This window comes from Spinacia oleracea, chromosome 3 (assembly GCF_020520425.1).
Source record: "Spinacia oleracea cultivar Varoflay chromosome 3, BTI_SOV_V1, whole genome shotgun sequence".
NCBI lineage: Eukaryota > Viridiplantae > Streptophyta > Magnoliopsida > Caryophyllales > Amaranthaceae > Spinacia > Spinacia oleracea.
In genome coordinates this window covers 97545153-97555724 of record NC_079489.1, presented here as the reverse complement: position 1 = coordinate 97555724, position 10572 = coordinate 97545153, and the positions used below count along the sequence as shown (strand labels likewise).

The window sequence follows — 10572 nt, the reverse complement described above, 5'->3', positions numbered from 1 at the left end:
GCATAGGCTAAGGGTTGGAGTCAATACTCATAATATAATTATGTGTTGTTGTGTGTCCTTTCACGTCGAAACTAGGGGCCTATTTATAGGGAAGAGTTCATGGAAAGATAGAATTGCAGAGTTCTAATCCACAAAGAATTAGGAAAAGAGACGTACCTAGGTATTTTCTGCGCCCAGGCCTGGGCGCCGAAGATTTCGGCGCCCAGAGCCAGGCGTTGAAAATAGGGTCTGGGCAGTTTTGTTTAGTCAGATTCGGATTCCTAAAATCCGTAGAGTTTGAGATTAATTCGAGTCTTTTAGCGCGTATCAATTTTATGACGGAATGCGTCTAGGCTCGTGACGAACTCTAGGTTCGTTAGGATTTTAATTAATACGTAACTCCTATTTCCGAATCCTATTAGGAATAGGATTCTCGCGGTTTTCTATCTCATTTAGGATTTATGTTGGAATGCAACACCTAATTCTGACAGGTTTCTATCTTTTATGATTTGCCACTTTTAGACGCTACCTTTTACGGCAGTTACTATTTTTAGCAGGTTTCCATAAATAGCAGGTTTCGGGTGAAATGAAATGGGGAATCGAGATTCGTTTATTTTATAGGAGATGCGTTGTCAAGTGGAGATTTACGTTTTCATCATCGAACCTTTCCCTTGCGGGAATGGGGACAAAAGTAGGTGTCTACAAATGGTGATTTTGAGAGGCATAAATCTCGTCTTGTAGGTGATGGGAAAATTCAACAGGTTGGCATTGATTGTGGTGAGACTTTCAGTCCGGTGGTCAAACCGGCAACGATCCGCACAGTTCTTAGTCTCTCCTTATCCAAGCATTGGCCCATACATCAGCTAGATGTCAAGAATTATTTCCTCCACGATGAGCTTCGGGAAACAGTGTATATGCATCAACCTATGGGCTGCAGGGACCCAGCTCATTTGGATTATTTTTTTTTATTTCGCAAGTCCTTGTACGAACTCAAGCAGGCCCCCCGGGCATGGTATAACCGGTTTGCAGATTATGTACTTTCAAATGGTTTTACTAACAACAGATCTAATAACTCTTTGTTCATCTACCGCAAGGGGTCCGCCATGGCATATATTTTGTTGTATGCATGTTGATGATATTATTCTTGTTGCTTCCTCAGATTCTCTCGGGTTTTCTATTATGGCTCTTCTGGTCTCGGAGTTTGCAATGAAGGATTTAGGTCATTTTAATTATTTTCTTGGCATTGTTGTCACCCGTCACAAGGGTGGTATGTTCCTTTCGCAACGTAAGTATGCGGAGGAGATTATCGATCGTGCTGACATGTCCTCTTGTAAGCCTTCCTTCACTCCCGTTGATACTAAACCGAAAGTCCGTAAGGACTCTGGTGCTCCATTTGATGACCCGAGTCACTACCGCAGCCTTGCGGGTGCACTTCAGTACCTCACTTTCACACGGCCAGATATTTCTCAATTATGCGGTTCAACAGGTTTTCTTACACATGCATGCTCCTCGTGATGATCATATGCATGCACTTAAGCGTATTTTCAGGTATGTTCAGGGCACTCTTGATTATGGATTCCATCTTTATCCCTCGTCCGTCACTGATTTGGTGTCATACACTGATGCGGATTGGGGCGGTTGCCCTGACACACGTCGTTCGATGTCTGGTTATTGTGTTTTTCTTGGGGATAGCTCTCTTAGTCATCAAAACGTCAACCTACTCTATCTCGTTCGAGTGCTGAGGCGGAATATAGGGGGGTTGCTATTGTTGTCTACGAGTCGTGTTGGATTCGGAATCTTTTGTTGGAACTACATTGTCCTGTTCGTAAAGACACACTGGTTTATTGCGACAATGTGAGTGTTATATATCTTTCAGGAAATCCAGTGCAACATCAGCGCACCAAACATATTGAAATGGATATCCACTTTGTTGGTAAAAAAGTGGCACGAGGAGAAGTTCGTGTCCTACATGTTCCGTCCTGTTATCAGATTGCTGATATTTTTACTAAGGGGTTGCCTCAAATGTTATTTGAAGATTTTCGGGACAGTCTCAGCGTTCGGAAGCCTCCCGTTTCGACTGCGGGGGAGTGTTAGAATATATGACCAATATATTCTGTTAAATATAAATTATTGTAAATTATAGAATAGTCAACCTATTATATTTAGTTAGCGAGATTGCTTTGCATATTTCACGCCAGTTTATTCGACCATATTGATGTATATAATGTAACTACCAGTAATGAATCAATTACGGAAAATATTCTCTTCATCTTTCATATTTGTTAGATTCAAATCTTTATATAGATGCCGTATGAGTTTTTATCAATGAATTAATTTGATTAAAAAAAATAGTTTTTGATACAATTGACAATCCTATTTGGTGTGGTTAGAACTGAGCGAATAGCATAAAAAACTGAGCCAATAACCTACATTTAATTTTGATACCATTTAAGATATCACACAACACCGTTAATCTACATTTTGATACCATTTATGTTTTTGTTTTTTCTATAATAGTTTTAGGAAAACGCCTGTAATCGTTGGTGGGACCCTAACTGAACCAGCACCTAGCACAGGTTAACCAGCCCAGCTCCGCAGGTCATCGCTTGAGCCACTCCCAAGCATTTCGCAGTTGATGGGGCTCGAACTTGTGACCTCCAAGTCACAAGGTGAGTTCCCCACCAACTCCACCAACTTATGTTGGTTAATCGTTGGTACATATGACACCCTGCAATATAGGAACATCATAATTGTATATTTGTATATCGTCAAATGGTATAATGTATATATATATCTTACATAACATATGCGCCTATGCCATTATTCAAGTAATTCTCTTGATTACATAAACGTATCCCAAAATCATGACATTATAATTGCAATGTCAAGAGTTCAAGTAGATCGAGAGCCCGTCCCCTAGTAATTTGCAAGACTTATAACGCACAAAAATAGAGAAAGCAAAAGAGTATGGAGTATACATGATAAATTGATCATATCTTACACGCACGGAACACGTTTTATATAATGTTACACTTTTGTTTCTTGTTTTTCATTTTGAGCCGTCTAAACATCCACGTGACACACGAATGAACATCCACGTCACTACTAGAGTTTTTGTTTTCAATTATGTGTATCCTAGTCACTTTGCATGCCTTATTTGTTTTTTTGTTTTTACTTCCATGAGAAATTATAGAATAATTGACAAAATTTATATTCTTAAATAAAAACAACAATTGAATTTGATTTAATTAGTAGCGCATTTGCCGTACCTATTGAACCCCAAGGTAAGATCCAACTGCACCTCACTATCACCCATCCCACCAGCCACCGACCCTTCCGTGGACTCACCGGAAAATATACTGAGCTTCTCAATACTCTGGTTATCCTCCCCTTCCTCATTATCATCAACACCACCACCACCACCACCACCATTTATTGTGGAAAGTTGATCAGAATCAAATGCCGGGACTCGAGGGCGTCGCTTGAGGCGGGGACCAGTAGGGACGAGCAATGTAGGTAGGGTGGGAGAATCTTTAGAAGATGACATGTGGCGGATGTCGTAAAGTTTGATAGGAGGCAGAAGAATCTGGTGAGGTGGACCATCGGATGAAGTAATAAGATCAGAAGATGGAGAAATTTGCATGATAGGCAGACCCTTGAGAACTGCATCAACGGCTAGCTGACAGTGGTGCCACTGACCAGAGTATAATAAACCCACTGAACCATGTATTGGGTCTACCACCCTCCCACATGCCTCGTATAACAATGACTGGAATATTGCTGCCAAACATCAAATTTGTAAGTGTACGTACCATAATACTCTACTACGGAGTACGTCTCTCTCTTTTATCTAACACAGATTTCGTTAAAACAACGTATTCAGAAAATAACTTTCTGTTCGACTTATTTTAACTTATTTCATACAATATAAATTTAGTTAAATTTATATAAGTTGAGAAAATTAAAAAAAAAAGGTTTTTTCATATGTTTTACACACAAATCAGTTTATATAAAATAAAATAAGTTTGATAATTAATTTAAATTTAATTATTAGCAAATAGGTAAGTTGCTTTCATATGCCACATCAGATTTTCAAGCTACTATTTTTAATTCATGTGTATTTTGATCCAATAGTAAGCAAGTTGCTTGAAATTTTTTAACAATTTTTTAAATTTATTTTTATTATTCAATTCACATGTTTATCAAATAAACAAAATTGTCCGTTCTTTTTTTTCCCAAGCTAATTAGCTTTGTAGAGCTAATTTGCTTAAGAGCATCTTTAATGGTGAGCTAATATCATTGTAGCTTGGTATGCCACATCAATTTTTCAAGCAACAACATTTTCTAGCTACAACACGCTCCAATGGTTAACAAGTAGCTTGATTTTTGTTTAACTTCTTTTTTTAATTTTTTTTATTCTATTCTTACGTTTACATTCCTAATAATTAGGAAAATTAAGTTGTTGTTTTTTCCCAAGCTAATTAGCTTGGTAAAGCTAATTTGCTTTGTCTAGCTAGTTTAACAAAATTGCTCCAATGGTTTAGCTACTTGTTTAAAAGTTTTGAAAATTGCAAGCAAGTCCCTAAATGCAACCATTTGAAATGCTCTATTTATAATTGATTGTTAACGAGTAGTGCGTAATTGGAATCAATCAATAATTATTGGTTACAGATTTTCGGTATTAATTCGAGATATTTTGTTTTTCACGATTGTCGTGGATACTCAACTGTTTACACTATACCGCCTATTTATCGGTTTTGGTTCATTGATACTTAATTATTATTTTGAGGGAAATACTAAGATTAGATACTTAATTATTTTAGTTTTAATTGTAATCATTTACTCCCTCCTTTTTTTTTGGTTACGTTTGAACTTTTGCACGTTTATTAACGTATAATAAAGATTTTTTTTTATTAAAAAATAAACCCAAGTAAAAACTCAATCCACTATTCATTACAACAACCAATAAGATTGTTTTATTTATAAAATGAACCAATAATGAAAAAACACGAAAATTGCTAATTTAACATACTTGGAAAAATTGTAAAAAAAATTTAATAAGTTGAAAAATTGGACCAATTAAAATTAAAAGATGAGACAAAAAATAATAGTATAATAAGTTTATAAAAAGAAAAATTCTCCCAATTAACATACATTATGAAACATCTTAAAAGGAATATGTAACAAACAAAAACAAATAGAAGGAATATTATTTTCATGTAAAGGTGGAGAAATTAATGAAATTGTACGAAGGAGTGAGATGATGAGAAGTGACACTTATTTTTTAAAAAAAAACCAAAAAAAATTCGCACGGATGTAAACGTATACATATGAAGTGGAAAAGGCACTTATAGTATCATAGTCATAGCGAATATTTTAGGTAAATTTACCTAATTAAGATTAGATTTCCAGGAGAATCTATTCCTGTACCTATGCCAAAGTCTGGCACTAATAAAAAGATAAAATATTATTCCCGTACTATATGTCTATATCTGTCTAAATTTATTTGTCACACTCCACTCATTACATAATTAAGGACTCTTGCACCAAAAACATTAAATTCTTTCAATTTACCAACAAATTATAAAATTCCGTCAATTATAGTACTCGTAGTTCTACCACCGGAAAATAAAAACCAACTACTTCATACTCTGCAACAAAATTATCTATGGGCATTTTTCAAAAATATTGATTTAGAAAAAATTTGTGGAATTTAAAGTACAGAGTTTACTTATAAGTATATATCATAGGTTATGATACAAAAAGTTTAAAAAAAGGAAAAAATGCATTTGATAAATATGAAATTGAATGTGAAATAAATAAAATTAATATCACGGGAAAATATAAGTATAATAATATTAGGTGCATTCGGGTGCACGGTGCACCTTCTTATATTTTCCCCTTACATGCAAGGAAAAAATATGAAAGGAACCATCCACAGACATAAAAATTCCTTTGATGCACGGTGCACTCGGATGTACCTAATAATTTTCAGGAAAAGATAATTAAGGAGAAGATTGAGAAAATTTATGAATAAAAAAATAAAGAAAATGACACGTGGCAACCTTATATACAAAATTTATATTTTAAAATATTAACTAGTACAACGGTTGTCCCCTAATATGGGTACAATTTTAATTTTTTTCAAAATAAAAATGAAAATAAAAATAAAAAATAAGTTTCACCTTGGACAGAACGATCTCCTAATTTTTTTTTACATTATTAAGTAGACCTGTCAAACGCGTCGGTCGGGTCGGGTTGTAAAAAATTATTTCCGGTTCGAGTTGAATCGGGTCGGTCATTTTCGGGTTAGGGTTTACAAATGCTTGTTCAAGACCCAGAACCTTAGGGTTCGGGTCGACCGAACGGGTTGAGAACGCGCATTATATTTTCATTAATTTAGGTGATAAATGTACAAAATATGGAGAAATTAACAAGTTTTCCAACACAAGTTTATATTTAGTTAAATTCAACCATAAAATGGCGTATAATTCAAACTAAAATTATATTGCACGTATCAATAGTAAAAACAACGTGTTTATTATGCTTAAATTTTCTCAGAACCTCATTTATTACTATAAATACAATGATTTTCAATTGTTATGGTCCAAAACAGGTTCGGTCGGGTTTTAACCCATTACGTTTCGGGTTGCTCGGATTCGGATAAAATCGGGTTACCGATCACAAAATCTTGTTCAAGACGCAGTATTTTCGGGGCGTGTTCGGATCGGTTTTCGAGTCAGGTTGATTTTTGACAGGTCTTTATCAGGTTAGAAATTTACTTGTAACTGTAATTAAATTAAATTTCGTTGAAGGGGATCTAAAGCAATAATTTGGAATTAAAGACAAACCAATATAATTCTCCCTGTCAATACACAACTTTGATGATTAATCTTTAATTTTTTTTAAGCTAAAAATTATAAAAAGTTAATATTTTAAAAATATACATCGATAGGAATTTAACAAAATTTCACCCAATTATGTTTTATCTTATCTATAAATCACAAACAATAATTAAAATAGGATATGTGAATAATATAAAAAATCCAAACATTGCAAGTATTAAAAGAAGGAAGATGTTGGACACTCAAATTTGTTATAAACTTTTCCCGATCCTCTGATTATTTCCAACGCCCCTACACATTTATCTTCTTCATTCTCCCAAAATGTCCCCGGTGTCACAGCGGCTCTTAAACATTTTAGTTACGGGGCTAAAATCTAAATGCGTGTTGTAAATGGAGCACTAAAATAGTTAATTGCCAAATAAAGTACTCCGTATGAGCTTTGTACAATTATTATACCAAATTTGATGGGGCCCAAATTAAAATGAAGAAAAAATGAGTATTGGCAAATTTAATGTTAAACACATATATATCCACCATTGATGCAACAAAAAACACATTGACATCCCTAATCGGACATGCAAGCAATAAAAAAAATGTTAAAAATGAAAAAAGTTTACCAGGACGAAGGTGGTCAGAGCCAGCATTGAGGAGGTTAATAAGACCAGCACGGCCGTAAAACTTAGCAAGGAAAACAGTAGCATTAGCTTGTGCATCAGGGGATTTCATCCATTGAAGGCACGGCCGAATTACGCAATCATCGCTACACCCTTTTCGGAGGACTCTACAGCCATTGCAACTTGTTCTCATTGTTTTGTTATGATTTGAGAAAATAAAATGAGAAAATAAAATGAGAAAAGTTTGCTGCAAAAGGGTTTTAAAGAAAGAGAGAGAGAGAGAGTTGCGGTTTTAGTTTAAGCTGGGTGATAGCTAGCCCACAGGAAGGAATGTATGAAAGGAAATGGAATTCAAGTGCTTTTGTGGAAGAAAACCTGGTTTAAAGTGTTGGAAAGCTTTACTAATTTTTGTTGGTTTCCTAAATAATTGTCTTTTCTCATTGTGTTTTTATGGAAAGTTTTTAAGGATTGTCTACCTTCCAACTTCCAAGTGTACAAGCCTCAATGTTGGGGGATTGTCTTTGCATTTAATTCCATCGCCCTCCTTCTTTTACATCCTTCCCAATACTTTATTTGCTTATGTAGTACTCGTACGTACGTTTTGTTGTGCTACCATCTTCCTAATTTCCATTTTCAATGGGATTATTTTATTTTCGTCTTAAAATAAACAAGAACAATGAATCCAAATAAGATACAAATTAGGGTGGACAATTCGAATCTGATACCTATTGAACACATGATATCAATTTTGATCAATAGATTAAAACCTTATTAAAAACATCAATTCATAATCATGATGGAAAATACATCAATTAACTTTAATATAGCTCTTTCATACACCAACGTATTACTTAGCACATGAAAACACAACATGGTGTATTGTGAAGTGTCCAGCTCTAAACCATATTTATTATTGGTAAATTAAAGCAAAATCAACGTGATACGCTCTGATATAAAACGCACAATGTGGACACGTCATGATCAAGTATATTAGGCATGTTCTAAGATAATATATACACATAAATTCTTTTTTAAAGCGGGTGTACGATAAATATTGTACATATATCATAGTAAAAGTTATCTCAAATTGCTTAAAAGTACGTTAACCCGATATCATGTATAAATATTTAGTGATAACATTTTTCACTTTAATAATTTTTTTTATTAAAACTTAACATTGTACTACGTAACTCTTTAAAATGTTTCTCCATCAAACGTTTTTCATAATATAAAAATTATAAAACACTGGTTAAAAGTTAATCCGATATAAAATAAATTTATTGCAGACGTACTGGATGCGTTTTTATCAGCTAATCTTCTTTATTCTATAAAGGAACTCCGGAGGTCATTTTTCATAAATGACTTTTTCGTGTATTTACTTGGAGATAACCACAAGTCACCATCATTTTCTCCAAAGTGCTTATATATCATTTTATCCCGATAATAAGCAATCACAACCAAATATATATCCAATTACCACAAAATATAAGCCATAACCAATACAAAATCATAACGATTAAAAATCTATAAAATCATCCTAAAATGACATATATATCACAAGTTGTCAAAAACATCAAAACAAATAAAACTACAATGGTAGATAGGCTTTAACATTTATAAGTAAATGTCTTGATATCTAATAATAATAATAGGATTTTTTTCTAACAAAGTACTAAACTTCATGAGAATACAAAGTCCAATAAGTATTGAGCCCAATAAGTTAAACTTCATGAATTTGTCCATTAGTAGCTAGGTTTATTTGTCAAAACATCATAGCTAGAAAAAAAATGTTAACATATATCTAATATTTAAAAAGCTCATTAACTTAAATATATTTCAAAAAGTCTTTACCTTGAATAGATTTTCACTTCCAATATATGAGTAAATTATGTCATACATAAACCTTGACGTATAATACACTCAATACCCCTTCCTGTTGAGCACAATAGAAAAAACCAATTAAATATTTCTTAGGTTAATAAGTCATTACATAATTTAAATTTCCAAAAGCAAATAATAAAAATTGTAGATATTTATTATAAAATTAAGCACCCCATTATAATTGTGAACCTTTGTTTTTTCCCACCATATATCTTGTTAGAATTGTTATCACATGAACAAAATCGGAAGAAAACTCTTATCACAAGACCAGGCTAAAACCGGATAAGAATGCTCGTAGAACATATTCAAACACATTAACCATGCAAGATGAATACAATTCACAATAAGAAAATATACATGGTGTCATGTGTAGACGCCTACATTTGGCCTCAAGCTAGAAACGAGAAGTTCAGTGATGAAACAAAATATCCACTTGTCAAACGTATTCCTAATCACACAACGAACGCTCTAAGACCGACTGAATCTTTCCCCAAACCCATATTTCTATTCATTGTAGCTTCCGTTCTAAGTATCTGCTAAAAATAGTAAACCGTCCAAGATAGATTTACGGGCAGAGTTGCACTCCAACTCAAACCTTAAAAGAGATTGAAAAAGCAGATTTTTAATCGTATTGAAATTAAACTCCTAATAGAGATAGAAAAGGAACAAAAACGGAGTTTTAGTTGCATTCCAATTAAAATCCTAAAATAGATTGAAAAATAGAGTTTTAGTTGAAGAAGAACTCGAAATAAGGATGAAAAGCGTAAAAAAGAGTTTGAATCCAGAAATAAAACCGGATTAATCTGGATAAAACGCGTGGAAAATAAAAGTGTGCAAGAACTTTCTTGCGCACAGGGCCCAACGCGATAGTTTTCTCGCGCCTACTTCCACGCGCAAGATTTATCTCACGCCAATATTTCATTCCAACTCTAACACAAATTCTAAAGTAAATCTTGAAGGAAATTATTCCCTTGGTCCAAGTATGCATTCAATGCTAAGTCTAATAAATGCGGTTCAGTATTAATTAATTATACAAGTTAATAATTCAGTGAGATCAAGTGAACTGTATGCCTAGCTAGAGGCCGCTTCAGTTCAAGTGGAATTAATATTATTAATCCACAACTTACTCTTGACTGAACCCGTAGGGTCACACAAATAGTACGTGAACGGATCAAGTATTTAAAGGAAATTAAATACTCCATTTATGGATATTCGGAATCGACGGATCTCGGTTCTAGTGGGAGCTGAAATCG

At 33.9% G+C, this 10572-nt stretch overlaps 2 protein-coding genes across 2 annotated transcripts; one reads left to right on the top strand and one right to left on the bottom strand.

The window, feature by feature from the left end:
- The first annotated feature begins 1158 nt into the window (after positions 1-1158).
- LOC110795923 (uncharacterized mitochondrial protein AtMg00810-like) lies at positions 1159-2073 on the top strand. The gene is made up of 2 exons (XM_022000960.1): positions 1159-1465; positions 1856-2073. Exons 1-2 carry the CDS (start codon positions 1159-1161, stop codon positions 2071-2073), a joined length of 525 nt encoding a protein of 174 aa, XP_021856652.1.
- Positions 2074-2923: 850 nt separating this feature from the next.
- LOC110795928 (LOB domain-containing protein 41) lies at positions 2924-7920 on the bottom strand. The gene is made up of 2 exons (XM_022000964.2): positions 7442-7920; positions 2924-3759 (listed from the first exon to the last, which is right to left on the bottom strand). Exons 1-2 carry the CDS (start codon positions 7629-7631, stop codon positions 3224-3226), a joined length of 726 nt encoding a protein of 241 aa, XP_021856656.1. The 5' UTR covers positions 7632-7920; the 3' UTR covers positions 2924-3223.
- Positions 7921-10572: the final 2652 nt, after the last annotated feature.